This window comes from Miniopterus natalensis, chromosome 11 (genome assembly GCF_054644295.1).
Source record: "Miniopterus natalensis isolate mMinNat1 chromosome 11, mMinNat1.hap1, whole genome shotgun sequence".
Classification (NCBI taxonomy): Eukaryota; Metazoa; Chordata; class Mammalia; order Chiroptera; family Miniopteridae; genus Miniopterus; species Miniopterus natalensis.
Window position 1 is genome coordinate 36,647,537 of NC_142091.1, and position 17,120 is coordinate 36,664,656.

At 55.5% G+C, this 17,120-nt stretch overlaps 1 protein-coding gene across 4 annotated transcripts in view; it reads right to left on the reverse strand.

Moving 5' to 3' along the window:
* MYO7A (myosin VIIA) overlaps positions 1-17,120 on the reverse strand; it is a 66,482-nt gene that overhangs the window by 21,504 nt on the left and 27,858 nt on the right. For all 4 annotated transcript variants that reach the window (XM_087822199.1, XM_087822202.1, XM_087822201.1 and 1 more), the window contains 13 exons: positions 13,764-13,901; positions 12,252-12,410; positions 11,714-11,806; positions 9,518-9,612; positions 8,276-8,360; positions 7,502-7,720; positions 6,936-7,043; positions 5,892-6,101; positions 5,324-5,527; positions 4,893-5,069; positions 4,320-4,409; positions 2,877-3,004; positions 627-753 (listed from right to left, as the gene is read on the reverse strand). In XM_087822199.1, coding sequence (XP_087678325.1) covers positions 627-753; positions 2,877-3,004; positions 4,320-4,409; positions 4,893-5,069; positions 5,324-5,527; positions 5,892-6,101; positions 6,936-7,043; positions 7,502-7,720; positions 8,276-8,360; positions 9,518-9,612; positions 11,714-11,806; positions 12,252-12,410; positions 13,764-13,901 — 1,833 coding nt within the window. The remainder of the gene's footprint in view (positions 1-626; positions 754-2,876; positions 3,005-4,319; positions 4,410-4,892; positions 5,070-5,323; positions 5,528-5,891; positions 6,102-6,935; positions 7,044-7,501; positions 7,721-8,275; positions 8,361-9,517; positions 9,613-11,713; positions 11,807-12,251; positions 12,411-13,763; positions 13,902-17,120) is intronic.

Sequence of the window (17,120 nt, forward strand, 5' to 3'; positions counted from 1 at the left end):
TGCCTTCAGTCCCTCCATTCACACTCAGGACCTGCTCTTCAAGACACATCTGCCCACACCCCTCCTATGCCTTCCATGGCCCCCCACTGCCCTTACAATCAAATCCACATACCTCATGTTGGCAGAGAGGCCACCACAACCCAGCCCTGTCAAGTCTCAGCCATGCCTCTTGCCTCACCCCCACACTCTACCCCCTCTTCACCTAGCTTAGCTGCCCCTCCTCCTCCAGGGCCCACCTCCCTGACTAGTGCTTCCCTTTGCACAACCCTGGCCGGCCGAGTTGGTCCTGTTGTCACCTGTTCTGTCTCTGTCCCCAGCAACCAAGGAGCAGGCAGGAAAGAGGCCTGAGAGGAACTAAAGCGCCTGCTCGATGACAATTGCAGAGGGTCCAGGGGATGCTGCTGTCAGACTCAGCCTCCTCATAAAGAAAATGGGCTGAGGGGAGAACAGCGTGAAGTTCTGGGTGCCAGAGAGGGGAGGACAGGAAGACAGGCTTGGTGGTAGCTGTGAGGCCTGAGTGAGGTGACTCAGGCAGGGCCTCATTACCAAGCCCCTCTGAGCTTCTTCCCCCCCTTGCTCTCTCCCAGCTCCCTTTCCCACCTCAGGAGGCCAGGCGCCTACTCTACCTTAACAAACTTCTCAGAGGGGGAGAAGCAGCCCACACAGAGAGACATGAGGATCCAGCCCCGGGCGTAGCTGCTCTTGGATGGGTTGTGGGTGAGCTGCTTGCTGATCTGGCAGTAGATCTCATCCCTGGGCAGATGGGGAGGCAGAGAAGGGAGGTCACCTCAGAGGAAAAGTTCTTCCCTCCCACCCCGGCCCTGCCTCCCAGCCGCAGATGGGACATGCATGCCTTCCTCTCCTACTTGCCCAAGACCATCCAGGAGGAGACAGAGTGAGGCCAGGTGAGGAAGGCTGGAGCCAGGGCTCTGGGGAAGAGGGTCTGCTTTGGAGACCGGATCATTAGACACAAAGCCCTTCCTGACTCTAATCAGGTCCACAGATGGGGCTCCATGATCCCGAGGGTGGTTCATATGCTGCTCTGGGGCAGTGTGGCCACAGCCACTGGTGACCCTTTGGTGAGATGCACAGCCTCTGCCCCAGCCTCATCCCTCACTAGCTGGGTGGCCCAGGCAGGAGAATTCACCTTTATGAGCCCAGCCCACAGTCATGAGAGCAGGTGTAATTTTTACTAATGGCAACTGGCAGAGCGGAAACAGCAAAAACATCTGGGACATTTCTCAGGGAGGGGTGTGGAATAAGCAGGGACTTTGACTTTCTCTTGATACATTTCTGCAATGTGTGAAAATTTAAATGGTCATATATTGCTTTTGTAATCAGGTTAAAGCAATGAAGATAGTGTTTTCCTTTCATTTTAAAGGGAAATGAGAGTACCTTCCTTACAGGATTGCTGTCAGAAAAATGAGCCAAGGTTTATAAAGCACCTAGCACAATAAACCCTCAACCAATGCTAGTTGCAATTAAGATACTGCCTGCCCGTTAGGGGCCAAGAGCAGGACCCACGATGATGATGTGACCACCAGGGGGCACTCACAGTTTTTTTTCCCTCTCAGAAGGGCAGGCCTGGGTAGAAAGGTGGGATTATCTAATTCAGTGGCTCCCAATTTTGAGAATTCACAAATCAGTGAAACTTTAAAATAAATTCTGGAGGTTGCTAACTTTTTATCATGACAAATAAGGACATTTAAAACACACCACATTCACACAACCTGCCCATTAACTATATCACAATTATTTCATAAAACAGAGGTAATTTTAATATTCAAAAAGTAGAAAGGCTGAAGTCTCAGAACAAAGAACAGGCCTTTAAAGAAATCAAATTTAGTTTTAGAAACATCCTTATTTTTCCATCTTGTCACAAACCAATAAAAACTTTATCACCTGCAGCTAGGAGCCCCTGACTCCCATCACTTTATGGACGTACAGGGACACCTAGGCTGAGATAAGGGAGGGACCAGCTGTGGCCCTTCAGGGAGTCAACACCCCAGCATTGTGACTCTTGGCCCAGGGCTCGTGGCTCTGTGTTCTCTAGAAATGACCGCTTTAGGTCTATTGTAGAGATAACTGGGTCACAGATACTTGGCCCTTCTTCCTGGAGATGAGTGGCCCTGGACACTGTGACCAGCTCTTGGAGGCAGTGATGGCCTGCTTTGAGCAATGAGAGGAGGCCTGGAGGGAAAGCAGGAGGTCTGGGAGGCTAGTGACTCCCAGGAAAGTCTCTCCCTTCTCTGGGTCTCAGTTTTCCCATTGGTAAAATGGGGCTCAACCCCCCACGCACCCTACTGCTGTCCTCCCTGTGAGTGTTCATGGGATCAGCTCTCCTACCCAACTGTTCCGTGCAGATAGAATTCTCAGAAAAGTCCTGTTTTTCCCTCCACTGACCCAGCTGAGCTGATTCCTTAATTGCTCCTGATGGTTCCTCAATCATCCATCTCCTCCCCAGTACCCCGTGGACCTGAGGGAGCCCCTCCAGGCCTGGGTCCCAGGCATGAGCTGGCAGGGATGGGGTAAAGCAGAAAATGCCTGTCAAGCAATAACAACAGCTACCACTTACTGAGTGCCTCCAGTGTTACATACCTTCCACAGATTCATCCGTGCACAAGTCTATGAGGCAGATACTACTATTATTCCCCCTTTACAGATGAAGAAACTGAGGCTTACAGAGAGGAATTAATGCCACCAAAGTCACATGACTAGCTGGCAGCAGACCTAAACCCAGGCCTGTATGACTTAATCTATTGCTAAGGTGATAGAGCCACAATTCAGCCACCAGAAGCCTCTCAGGACTGTACTCCAGGAAGTGCAGGGTGCCCCCAGCAGCCCCGCTCCCTGCACCCCTGCCCTCGGGCACTGACCGGAGTGCTGGCCGCAGGATGCCATTGCCAATGATGAAGTGCAACTTCTCCAGGTTGGAGGTGGGCCGGTCCTCCAGCATGCTGTTGCCCTGTACTGTGGACTCCCCATCGTGCAGCCTCTTGGTCACCTGGGCCGCAGGGAGGGGACAAGGCTAGATCAGGCAGGGGGGAGTGAGGAACCTTGCTTCCTGCCTGACTCTGCCCCCTCCCCCCCAGAGCGGAATCCTGGGAATGGACAGAAGAGCTGGCTCCACCAGTCATACCCCGAGTCCTGCCCAACCCTGCCCATGCAGAAGAGACATTGGGTCAATGACCAGCCCATAAGGCCAGGAGCACTGGCCTGGTGGCACCCACTTCTGGGGTTAAGGCTCCTCTGCAGCTTCCATGATACCCCACCCCAGCTCCCGACTCCAGGGAAGCCCTTTCTCTGGCTCTTGGCAAGACCCTTATCTTTCCAGGGGTTCCCACACACAATTCTGACATCCAGAGTCCTCCCTGGGTTCCAACTCCCCAGTTACCATCACCTATGCTCTAGCCCTGCTGTGTGAACAGCCCCTGGCCTGGGTTCTTCTCTGGTCTCACAGCCCACAATACCAGCCCTGCCCCTGCCCAGAGATGAGGCGTGAGAAAGAGGGTGAGCAGTGAGAATGTGCCTCTCCAGGCGGAAGGGGTGTGGGCGGTCCTCACATCTACTGGGCATCCACCATTGTCATCTTGCGCCATCCCCCGGGGGCCCATGGAGTGGGCGTTTTCTTCCCTGGGTGTCAGATACTCAGTGGCAAAAGCGGTATTCTACTCTAGGGCTGCATGACTGCAAGACTGGATGTGAGCCTCAGATGGGGAACAGGACAAGAACAGAGGCAAGATCAGCTGGGGAAGCTCCAAGGAGGAGCCTGATGGCTGTGTAGGGGTCCCATGAGGCTTCCTGGAGGAGGTCACCCCCAGGTAAAGAAGAGGAAGGAGGAATTTTAGAGAGAGGGGCTGGTATGTGCAAATGTAGGGGCATGGGGGAGCCGGCCCCCTTGCACTGTGAATGCCTTGGTTTGTGCCTGTCTGCCCCCCCCCCCCCCACCTGAGCAACCCTGGAACACAGGGCAGGGACTATACCAATGAGTTCAAACAAAGCAATAGTGTTAATGCCCTGTGGGCACTCATCTCACAGAAAGGTCCTTAGATCAAACCCAAGGGCAGGACACGTCCTCCCCCTCACCAGCTGCCACTCCAGTCCTCCCCGGCCATCAGGTTCCCTCGTCTGGGAAGGAAACCCTGACCTGGCCCCGGCCTGATCTCACTGCCCTCTTCCCGTCTTCCCAATCGCCCTCTAAGCTGTCCTGTCACAGCCTGAGGACAGGCAGCATTGACTCCTGCTCCCACCCCCGTGGGTCCCAAGACCAGCCTTAGCCCAGCCTGGGCCACCTAAGGCATCTTGGGGTCTGTTCTAACCTCCTCTGTCAGTTTTGACTTCTTCTTCAGGGTCAAGTGCACCAGCTTGTGCCTCATGCTGCTCTTCTTCTGCCCCTCAGGAAGCTGGGCCTGCAGGACAGTGGGGGTCAGGGTCAAGCGAGTGGGCCAAAGTAATGACAAGCCCAGTTGGCAATGGGGCTATGGCTGGAGGAGTGTCTCACCTCCACTAATGTTTACAAGGTAAACCCCACATTGCCACCCCCACGCACTGCCCCTACCACCACCAGCCAAGTGACAGGTGGGAAAACTGAGACTTGGGAAAGTGTAGTAACCTGCCCAATGACCCCCAGTGAGACAGTACTGCTGCTAGCTCTGCTGTGAAGCTCAGCTGCTCTGCCACGGGGTCTCACCCACTCGTGGTCGTCAACACTTGACAGTTTACAAGACGCTCAGGCCTTTGTTCCCGCAAATAGACAGAGAGGTGGGGTAGGGAGGTGGGGCAGAAGCAAAATTTAGAACTCTCCTCTGCCGAGGACCCTGAGGCTAGGCGTACCAGGCAGCCCTGCCCACTGGCCCGGGAGGGACATCGGCTGGAGGGCACCTCGGCCTCACCTCGCCCTCGCCCTGCAGCGCCTGAAGCTCCCTCTTGTATGTCTTCTTGCCTAGGGTCTCGTAAATCTTGGTCATCACAGGGATCTTCTCGCTGCCGTCACTCATGGCCGTGTGGTACTTTGGCTCAGGGAGGTCCCCCATGAACCGGAGGATGGTGATCCACACTGCCAGAGCTGCCTGGGGGCAGAGCCAAGGGGTCAGAAAGTCCAAGTGCAGGATATTGCTAAAGCCATCAGAGTAACCTGGGGTTTGGGGAGAGGGCTGGAGAAACCCACAGGAGGGCCGCTGTGCTGAGTGCATTTGGATGTTCTTAGGATCTTGCCCACGTGGCCTGGCCCAGGCTGGGGGCCGGGTAAAGTGGGCCCTGGTCCCAGCTCACCAGGGGCCTGCCTCCTTAGCACCCACGCTGCCAGCACAGCCCCAGCCCTCACCAGCTGGTCACCCTCGTCGTCATGGAACAACAGCGGCTGCTTGAGTGGCCGCCGGGTATAGGTGTGGGTGGTTGTGCCCTGGAAGTAGGTGGCAGAGAACTTGGCGAATTTATACTCGGAGAGGTCCTCCTCGTCTTCGTCGGGCAGGGGCAGGGCCGCGTCCAGGTCCTCCTCCACCATCTCCCTCCGCCCGCGCTCCAGGTCCTGAGACGAGAAGGGTTCCCTGATGTGGGCACAGACTCAGGGCTGGGCTGCAGCCCCCCACCTGTCCCTGCGGGACCAGCACTTCCTCCACCAGGGTGCGCTGTGTTGTCCTGTTCACTACTTAGAACCTGGTACATGGTGAGACTTCAATGCACAAATGAATAAAAGTTTGTGAGTGGCCCTGGAGAGGGACAGTGATTGAACCGACATGGCAGGCTGGAGGCTGGAAAGGGCCTGGGACCTATGGCTCCTGACTCAGGTCATTGCTGCTAGCCTCTGCTCAGAGGGGACCAGGTGGTCTGTAATGCCAGGGGGCACAGCCATCCCACTGAGGCCTATTCCCAGCCCGTTCCCAGCCTGGTACCTCAAAGCCACTGGGCGCCTGGCCCTCCTGGCCTGGCAGGCCGCCTGAAGTCCCCAGGAAGCCGAACATCTTGTCCACCATGTCTGAGTGATTGATGGGCTCGTGGCGGGCTCTCTCCATCTGCTCCAGGAGCTCTTTCTTCCGCCGCGCCTCCTCCTTCTCCTTCAGCTCCCGCTCAGCGTCCTCGCGAGCCAACTGGGCCAGGCGCTCCTGGGAGGTGGGGGTGATGCGAGGAGACGGCCTCAGAGGACAAGCCCTCCCTGGGGAGCCCAAGGGCCCCTACAGCACCTAGGCCACAGTCCCCAATCTTCCTCTGCGCCTCCTGACCACTGGGAAGGACTGAGCCTCAGGCTTCTCCACCCTGGGCCTCGCTCCCATCGCCCCTCAGAGCCTAGTGCAGACACATGCTGCCTGCCCTTCAGGGCTCAGCTGGAACATCTCCTCCAGGAACCCTGCTTATGCGTCCCCAGCTGGAGGCAACGCCCACCAAAAATCCCACCGCGGTTGGGTCAAGGCTTTCGACCAGCACTGTCCAACAGAAAGACAATGTGAGCCTTGTATATGTAGTGGCTACATTTAAAACAGTAAAAGGAAACAGTGAAATCAATTTTAGTAATATATTTTCTTTAACTCAATATTTCCAAAATATCTCAACAAGTAATTAATATTTTAAAAATAGTACCAAGATCGTTTATATTCTTTTTTTTCTAACCGTCTTCAAAATCTAGTGTGTATTTTACACTTGGCGTGCTTTGTCATTTCAAGTGCTCAGTCGCCACACATGGCTGGCGGCTCCATGCTGGGTGCTCTCACCCACATCAGGCTTTCCATCTAGGTGTTGTCTCCCAGCTAGAAAAGTTGCTCTTGAGGGCATGACCCTTGCACTCTGGAGCCACAGCCCTCTGTCCTTTGTCCTGGGCCAGGACCCGGCACCCAGGGCACAAATGAAGGAGGGGAGTAGCATGGAGCAAGGACAGCCAGTGTTGGGTGGAGGCTGTGGGACCGGTGAAGGGCCATCTAAGGGCTGGGACTTTCTCCGCTCACCTGGTGCTTGCGTTCTGCCTCCTCCTTGGCCTTCTTGGCGCTCATCTCCTTCCGAAGCTTCTCCTCCTCTGCCAGCCGCATTCGCTCAGCCTCCAGGCGCCGCCGGTACTGAGGGAAGGGACAGCCGGGTGGGCACCAAACCCTGTGTGGCTGTCACTGTGCTTCCCGCCTGCTGGCTCTGCCCCACCCCACCCTGGCTGAACGCTGGGACTGGGAGCGACTTTGCCAAATAATTTGGCAGATAGGGAAACTGAGGCATCTGAGAAATTCCCCAGGTCACACAGTAGGCGGGGGACACCCTTGATCCTAAAACCAAACCAGGTTCGCCTCGACCTCAGGAAGATTCACAAGAGTGACTGGGGTCCCCAGTCCTGCCCTTGGCTGGGAGAACGAAAATGAGGGTCTGGCCCCAGTTTCCTCATTCCTCAGAGGACGCCCAGCCCTAGGCCTCAGCCAACACGTGGGGGTGACTTGTCCTGAGGCGCAGCAGCTCCCCTCAGAGGCACGCCCCTCGCAGGACCTCCCTGGGGGCCGGGGCCCAGGGGTGGCGGGCTCCCACTCCTCACCTCCGCTCTGAGGCGCCGGTGCAGCCTGCGGGCGATCATGCCCCGGGCGTAGGCCTGCACGGTGAGCACGGCCCACAGGCGGTGGCGGAAGGCCTTGCGCACCAGGTAGGCCCGGCAGCGGGCCTGGAACTGGATGACGCGCCGGCGGGCCAGGCGGTACTGCTGGTGCAGCTTCCTGGAGCGGTGCAGCGCCTGCAGCCGCAGGAAACCCAGCCGCATCTGCAAGGGTAAGGCCGGCTCAGAGCCCCGACTCCAGGCTGACCCTGTTCACAGGGCGCCACTGCACTGGGGTCGCTCTCCCGCTGGCATCCCCCAAAGGAACAGCTCTGCCTTCCTTGGACTAGGGCTCCCCAGAGATAAGCTCTGTCTCCCCTCAGGAGCAAGTTTCCCAGGAGTGGCCTTGGCTCCCCCATCCTCGGGGGGAGGAGCTACTCTCCTTCCTGCCTGCCTCCCTGGCCCTGTGCCCAGGCTGCAGCCCAGTTGCTCCACTGAGGTCAGTGGGACACATCTGCTTCCAGCCCCCTCTGAGGTCTCTAATGACCCAGTGCTCACACTCATCAAAACATTCCAGAAGGAAAGCCTAAACATTGCAGACCAGATGTGCAAAGCCACAAGAACCAGACTTGGACGCTGGGCTAGAGAAATGGTAGGTGCAGACTGGGGCAGTGACAGGAGGCCACCCAGTCTCCGGGCACAGGTACATCCTGCTGCTATGGCAGTGGGGCGGGTTCAAAGGCCTCGCGGGGCAGGAGCCGCCCCCTCAGGGGGGCTCACCAGCTCATAGTTCCTCCTGCAGTTGTGGCCCCGCCAGTGCCGCTGGATCAGGGTGGCAGCGTTCTTCAGCTTCAGGAAGTTGGACCTGAAACAGCAGCGTGATACAGGAGATCCTGAAAGCTGAGAGGTGGTGCCCAGAGGCAGCCAGGATGCAGGTGGGGTTTGGAATCAGGACAGCAGGGCTAGTTCCAGCTCTGTGTCTCCCGGATACATGACCTAAGGCAACAGGGTATCACCTCTCTGCCTCAACTTCCTCATCTGTAAAATAGGTAGAATGGTACCTTCCCTGCCGGCTCACAGTTTTGTCATATGAGCCCAATAAGACTTTCTGAAGGTGTTTATTGAATGAATAATAAAGTAAATAAAATAATATGAAAGATTAAAAGATTTGAACACAGGAACATCACTCACTACTGTCAAATGTCCCCATTTTATAGGTGAGAAAACTGAGACTAGATGAGATTGGACTAGAGCCCATACTGTCTGACTGAGTGAGGGCAATGCTGTTCTGCCGCACACAGTAGGCAGCTTTCACAGGATGACAGTCACCTATGACCTGATGGAGGACACAGAGACCACACATCAAACAGCAGGTGCCTGCTGAATGTAAAAATAAATACAGGAGGAGTGAAAGATGAATATGTCTGTGTGTGAATGAGCCAGCAAACCAATGCTTAGATGCACACATGAGCAAGCGAGCAACTGTGGAAGGGAACAGATAGATGGATGGACAGACATATAGATGAACAGACAGGTGGATAGAGGGATGGATGGATGGATGGAGAGGAGGGGGTGACCAGATGAACCTCAAAAGGGACAGGCTATCTGTGGGATTTTTGTGGAGCCTGAGTCACACTCCAGAGTCAGTCCTGATTTGTTAATTGTCACAGCTATACACATGTCCCTGACACTGAATATGGAACACATTTTGTAAATTATAAAACCTCAAATTTCCTCTTTGAGAAATTTCACCTGGCATCCGATACCACAGAGTGCCCAAATATGTATGCCCCATGAACCCATGTGTGTGTGCCTATGTAAATCATGGGTCTGTGTGTTCATCCGTGTGCTATGCATGTGTGTGCTTGGTTCTATGTGCGCACATGGGTGTGCATGCTTATTCCTAGTGTTCAAGTTGGAGGAATGGAGGTGAGCCAAGCACACACACATGTACACACACACACACACACACACACACCTGTGTGTGGGCTGACATAAGGAGGAGCTGGTCCCAGCACGTACCTGTCTTTGAATCCCCGGATGACCTTCTGGAGGAGGATGACTCTGTCGGTAATGGCCTTGTCCCGCTCCACCTCCAGCAGCATGTCGTGGTGGTCCTGGAGGGCAGAGCTCCTGAGCAGCAGCCCTCAGGGAATCCAAGTGAAGGCTCCCTCTTCCTTCTCTTGGATTCCAGCCTAGGGCTTAGTTGGGCCGTACAGGCTCCCAGGCCTGCTCTGGCTCCATGGGGCAGCCTCTCACAGCTACAGTACAGAGAGAGGTGCTTGTGACTGTTTCCCAGAGGCCTGGGTGGGACAACTGCAGCAGGAGGAGCCTAATTTGACTGGATGGAGTCAGAGGGTATATTAGGCATAAACACTGGCTTCATCCTTATGGCCTTTTCTGCCCGAGCCCATACCTTTCCAGATGCCTCTGCCGTATCAGTCCCTGACCTGGGCCAGGCCACCCTCATATCCCTCTAGGATCTTGGCAGCAGCCTCCTAAACAGTCTCCTGGCATCTGTCACTCCCCCTGGCTCTCCCTAAGGAGGGACCCTCCTAAAGCAAATATGATGGTGATCTTACAGTGATGCCCCATGATTCTCAGGGTTGAGCCTTGTCTCTTCCCCCGGCACTCAGGCCCTCCACGATCCAAGCCCTGACAACTTCTCCAATCCTGTCTTTTCCTTACCCCAGAACCCCCAACCCTCATTCCGGTTAGACAAAACCTCCTCAGTCATTCAATGCATATAAATTGAATGTCTTCATTACCAGCACTGTGTTAGGTGCTGGAGTGGGGCCTCAGGGAACCAGACAGATAGAGGCCCTGCACTGGGGAGGCTGAGTCTCTGTGGGGGAGCCACATCCACCAGTTAATCACAGACCACATCTCTTGTGACAGGGCTCAGCACAGAAGAGCTACTCAGCCATGCCTTTCTGAATGAATGAATGAATGAATGAATGAATGAATGAATGAATGAACGAGAAGTGGACTCTGAGGCTCTGGAAACCACTGCTGGTTTCTGAAGATCCCAGAGAGGTGAGGATGGGGACAATGATGGTCCTCGGAGCTGCCTGGCACTCAGTGCGATCGTGCTGCATGCCCTCCCTCCCTTACCCACATGGCTGGCCATCAGGAAGCCCAGTGCCTGACCTTGGGCAACTCACTTCTCTCTGAGCCTCTGAAATGGGCATAATAATCCTACCTCAGTGGCTGCTGGGACGACTATAAGATCATGGACAAAAAGCCCTGCCAGAGTCTAGGCAGTTGTGAGATGCAGGGCACAGTGCACGCATTTTTTTAAAGAGGAAATGGAGGCTCAAGGAGATAAAGGGACTGGCCATGGTCATTCAGCCAGGAAGGAATTATGCTGGAGCCCAGGACTCCCTCCAGCTCAGGGCTGACTCCTTTCTTCCTTCCACCCAGAAGTCCTGCACGGCCTGGGCCCCGCCCGGTTCCAGAGGAAGGAGCCCTGCCTTGTCACCCAGGACAGCCAGTAATCTAATACAGCGGAAATGGAAATGAGGAAGCAGCATGCTTGGAGCTCACGCTGTCCCTGCTGCAGCTGCCCCGCCACCACCAACTCCCAGCAATCTCTGCTCCAAGGCCAGGACTCCCCATGACCTAGCTACTTGCTCCCAGGCCTGCCCCCACCCCATCTGCCAGGCTCCGATGTCCTGCCCAGGCTGAGGTGGGAGCCAGAGAGCTCCAGGTTTGTGCTCTGGGAGGGTAGGAACTAGAGACACTAAAGAGTGAGGAAGGTGGCGCAGGGCCTGGTGTGAACCCTGCCTGGCAGGAAACCACAGTAGAGGACCTAAAGATACACTCAAGAAATCCCCCTCCAGGCACATCCCATTTTGTGGCCCTCAGAAAGGGCCAGTGACTTGTTCTAAATCCCAGGGAAGATAGCCAAAGGGTCAGGATTGAATCTAGGCCTCCCTGGTAAGCCCACTTTGGTTTTCTGTTTTCTCACCCAGGGTCAGTTCTCTGACCCTACCCCCAGGTCACAGATGGGCTCCATACTAATTGCCCCACCCCTACCAAGGGGTCTTCATTCCCTGCCCACTTGACCTATCACAGGTTGCAGGACAGGAGGACACAAAGGCCCAGCACTGACCCCATCTGATGCTGCAGCTTCTCCAAAGTGGCCCCTTAGCATCTGTTCCCACCACGAAGGGAGTTCACAGCCCCCAAGGTAGCCAGGGTCAGAGACTTTCTCACCTTCAGAAAGATCTTGGTTTTGCCGATCTGCCAGTCATCGTGGGTGCCCAGCACAGCCTCAGCCATTCGCTGGCATGTCCCCCGAAGGTCGTCCTGGGGTGGGGGGGACAGGTGGTACACGAGGGAATAGACAGTTGGAAAGGCCACCTCAAATGCACCTCCCAAGGCTAGGAGGCAGGGCGTTTGCTCCAGCTCCGCCCCTGACTCACCGTGTGACGCAAGCAGGCCCTGCCTTCTCTGACCCTCACTTTTCTCCTTAGCTCAGCACAATGGCTGCAAAACCCTCTCCCACATCTAACATCCAGGGCCCACCTGGTAACCCCGGCCCCATCCAGTACACCACATGTGATGTCCATGCCACCAAGCACGGCCATCAAAGCCCTTGATGCACGCCACCGCCTAACCCCCAGTTTCCCCAGCCATACCTCAGGTGGCCAAGCTGATGTCATGCCCAGCACCGTCTCAAAGAGAAAACGGGGCCCTTGCACAGCCCAGAGCTGCGACCCTCCCTCCCTCCATCTGTGCCCCGGCTCTGCACCTGCTTGTAGGCCGGCTTCACGCCGGGCAGCAGCACTCGGTACCGCTCCACAAACTCCACGAAGCTGTAGCGGATGGGGTAGCCAGCTCGGCGGATCCGAATGGTCTCCATCATCCCTGAGTACCGCAGCTGGCGCACACACAGGTGCCTGTCGAACAGCTGCCCAGAGCCAAGGGCGTCAGTGCTGGCGGCTCCCGCCGGGAGGCCTCCCTGCTCTGTACTCCCCCAGCCCCAGACATAGGCTCAGAGAGGCCAAGGCCACACAGCAGATGAGGAGCAGAGGTGGGACTGAATGCGGATCTTCAGGTCAAACCCACATAGCAAGAAATGAGACCCTCCTGGGGGGGACGGGTGAGCTGGTGCTTTGGGGGCCCAGAGGAGAGATGGCTCGGTTCCCCTTGGGACATTTGGAAGGGGCTGCGTGGAGGAGGCAGTTTTTGCTCTAACCCTTATAGGAGAGAGGGCACTAGAGGGGCAGGGTGAGCATGTGCAAAGGTGTGGAAGCCTGAAAGTGCAGGACATGTTGGGGAACTTTATAGGGACCGAGGAGGCTAATCGACGTCAAAATTATGACTGTGCGGGTGCTGGGTGCTTTGCACAATCCCCGGGGTTGCTCTTCATGTTACAGCCACCGTAGATTTGTCATTATTTAGACAACTTTCTGGCTGATGACAGTGAAGTGCGTCAAGAAAGAGATACATTTGTCTAATTGGCACTAAGTTGTTTCTGTGAAGGCAGCAGGCAGGGCCGGCCTGGGGTTCCTGGAGGGGCTGAGAAGGCCCTCAGGGGCCAGGCTAGGGAGGCAGCAGGGAGTGATCAGTTAGATATGCATTTGAGACTCTGGTCTCTCACAGCAGTGGAAGGGGCCTTGGACGGGGAGGTGGGAGGCAGGAAGTTGGGAGAGCAGCGAGGATGTCCTGCTGTCAAAGTCCAGGCCACAGACTGAGGTCCAGTCCCAGAGAAGGTTCTGGGGGCATCTGAGAGCAGGAATGATGGCACCCAACTGCCTGGCAGGGCCCTGGCCTCATTCCTGCTTTAGATGGGGAGCTCACTGGAGCCCTCTTTGAATTTCACACCCTTGCAGACCTGGTCTAGAGCCCCAGAAGGACTGGTCAGCCTGCTCTGGGAAAAGTTTCTAGGCAGGGGGCAGGGCCAACAGCTCCCGCAGATGGCTGGCTTCCTTCCGCCACCTGTTTCCTCTCCCTCCAGGCACTTTCCCTGGCCCAGCCCTGGCCTCAAGCCTTCCTGCCCACCCCAGACCCCTAGGGCCTCACCCCACCCCCACCCCAGCCTTGTGGTAAACAGCACACCCCAGAGCCCTGAAGGGGAGGGTGCTCAGTGAGGATTTGGGCTTTGCAGCCTCAAGCTCCTTAACCTTCCAGAGCCTTCAGTCCCACACCTCAGATATGTGGGCCATCACCCAGTCCTCACCCTGTCCCCCCCATGGCTGGGCCCCTCCATCACCCTCTTCCCCAGGCCGGTTCCAGGCTGGCCCCCAGCCAGGGTGCTCACCATGGGCTTCTTGAACTCGTTGGGCTTGATACAGCGCACGAAGAAAGGCTGGCAGGCACCCAGGGTGCGCATCAGCAGCTCCAGCGACCGCTTGAACTGGCTGCTGAGTGTGGGCGAGCGCTTCCTGGTCTCGGCGCCCTGGGGGGACGGACCACAGCGATGGGAGGGGCTGACCTGTGCCCCTCGAGTTCTCCAGGAAGGGAAGGGAAGGTGGGAGGTCAGTGGGCTCAGGGCCCAAAGGAGAACAGCTCAGGGAAGCAGGCTGCCCTGGCGCTTGGGGTTTTCCTGTGACCTGCCTGGTCTGGGCTGGAGCTTGGACACAGACACACCCCCTCCAGGGAGCCTCCTGGGACCTGGGGCAGAAAGAGCGCTACAGGAGAACTGGGGAGCCCTGGGTTCCCACCCGGGTGTGCTGGACGATTTTAGGCAAGGCAAAGCCCTCTCTGAATCTCCAGTCTCATTCTCCAGGAATAAATGAGTGATCAACCTTAGTCACTGTTGTCTTCCCTAGAGATAAGTTAGACAGACCTAAATCCAAACCCTGGCCCCGCTACCTCCTGTGTGATCCTGGGCAGGTGACTAAACAGCACTGAGCCTTCCTTTCCTAAATGGGAATAGTCTATCTAGCTGACAGGGCTGTGATGAGGGTGGGCACAGAGTATGTAAAACACCACCTGGGAAGCTGAGATGGGGGTCCTGCCCGTGTCCTCCCCTCCCTGTGGCATTAATGGTTCAGCAGCAGGCTGGGTGGAGCAGGCTCAGATCAACCTCCTAAGAAGGCACACAGCTGGCCTCCCACTGCGTGGCCAGAGGCCCAAGGCTCTGTGCTCCAGCAGCCACTCTCTCTGGGAGAGCTCGCCAGGACCCCTGCACCTCCTTGCCCTGGTGGAGCCCCTCTCAAGAACGGGTGGTCTTGAGGGAGGACCTGAGCAGCAAACAAACAAGAAGCAGACCGGCGCCCAGAAACTGGACATAGAAAACAGATCCTATTCCAATGCATTTTTATGTTATTGTTATGCTGGCAATTTCTCTTAGGTGAGGATTTCTTATGAATGAATTTGATTTTCATTGCAAGATTTTGTGCTTTAAACGAGACATAATTTTATGTGATCTCCTGTAGCACCAAAAACCAGGGGCGCAGATGCAGACATGTGAGGTGTTGTGGGGGAGGCATTGGTGTTTAACCCAATAGACCATGTGCCCCAGACTGAAATAAACTTGCAGAGAATCAGCAAAGGTTCGCTGGTCTGAAATTTTCTGAGTTTTCCGTTTTAGTTTTATTTGGAACATATTCTAAGGTTTGCCGAGGGAAGCTGGGGAGTGTTTGCATTGGGGTAGGGTGAACATCATGTTGGCGGCCCCCAAACCTGACCAGCAGCAGCACTTGGAGGGGAAGCTGTCCAGGTTGGCCTGTGCCCAGCCTGTGCTGGAGCCCCTGCCATAAACACACACGCACACAGCACAGACACAGACACACACTCATACACAGCACACACAGACATACAGCACACAATTCACACAATGCACACAGTACACACATACAATGCACCCACAGAGCACACCTGTACAGACAGCACACACACACACACACACACACACACACACACACAGCCTTTTTTGGTTTTGATCACACTGGAACTACTTTTAGCCTGTCTTTTCTGCTGAGCTATAGGCCCCATGAGGACATTGTCTATGTGGACAAAACATTTTTTACTGTTCTGTTCACTACTATGTCCTCAAGATGCAGGACAATGTCTGGCATATAATGGAAACAATCAATATTTATGATTGAGTCAAGGAGTGAATGGGGCTATGGAGCTGCTCTCACTTCCCTGGCCACCTGGGTTCCTGATTTGGGTTTATATCACTGAAGGGAAAGGTGGTCCTTTCTGATATTCCTTGTCTTCTGTTATAATCTGAAGATATTTGGGGATAGGGGTAAATGCAGGAGTGAAAAGTCCAAAAGTCAATGTTAAGTGATGCCATAGAAAGGATCTGAGGGACAGGAGCCTGAGTGTGATGGAAATGGGGCTGGGAAGTTGCAGGCAGGAGAATCCACCTGCACAGAGCAAACAAAGTGTCCTGTGGACTCAGGGCCCTGGGGACATGTGACTGGGGTTAGACATTAATCTGGGTGCTCAATGCCCTGGAAGAACTAGCGTTCTTATGGCTCAGCTGATCTCCTCAGCAGCAATGGTTGGGGTGGGGCTGCCGGGCTCTCCTGGGGAGGCAGACCCAGAAGCAAAGCTGGGAATTCAGGAGTGGGGGCCTGCACAGGACATGAGTTCAGATGGCTGGACAACGGTGTCTGGGCTTCCGCCCTGAGGAAAGCACAATAGCTAGTAGACTATCGAATAACTGTGACTTCACACTTCATCCAGCTGATTTCCATGTTCCTTTAACAGAGCTATCATGTTTCTAGCAGTTACAAAGCATTTTCTCTTTCTTAGAGGTGACACAGAGACAGCATAGTGCACTGAAAAGAGCAGGGACTTGAAAAGCTTCACCTTAGCCCTCACTTGGATATGACCTTGGGCAAGTCCCTGTACCTTGCTGAGACAGACCTGGATCAAATCCCTGTGTCTCACAAGTTGTGTGAGCTCGAGCAAGCAGCTAGGCCTCTCTGGGCCCCAGCTTCTTCAGCTGCAACATGGGGGCAGTAGTAATTACGGTTGCTGGGGGCAGTGAACGAGGTGAGAAATATAAGTGCAGAGCTCACAGCCCGGCCCAAAGGGTAGATGTAATTGATCAAATTTCTCACTGCTGCGTCTAACTCTGTGCTCCAAAACCTCCCTCAGGAGTGGGCCATTCCTGGAGACCTCAGATCTCATGGTCTCACGCTTGGACCTCTCCACGGTTCCTCAACAAGTGGGTTCTAGTCTCAAGGTCCAGGGGAAGGAGCCTGAGAACAGGAAACTTCATGGAGAGGTCCCCATATGCCTCCAGGTGCTTTGGGGTGAGAAGAGAGGGGGTAGGAGGAGAAGACCGGATTCAATGGTATTCCAGGACTATCCAAGACCAGGAGTGGGTGGACCTGCACGGGGTGGGCTGGGAGCTAGAGGATGAGAGGAAAGAATGGAGGAGAGCCCAGAGGCACACCTGTCTCATCAATGCTGTGCCCCTGTGATAGCTGGGTTCGGGGTGGGACTGCTAGTGCTGGTGCTGGTGCTTCAGGTGCTTGGAGCCCCATCTGGTGGTGGCCCTACATTACCCTGTCAACAGACTGAGCCACAATGTTGGCTTGGGGGAGGGGCCCAGGGCTGATCCATGGGCAGAGGACAGAGGATAGCATCTAGACACCGTCCTGGCTCCCAGCCACTCTGCCTGTGACTTTCATGAACTGTTCAGAACTGTATG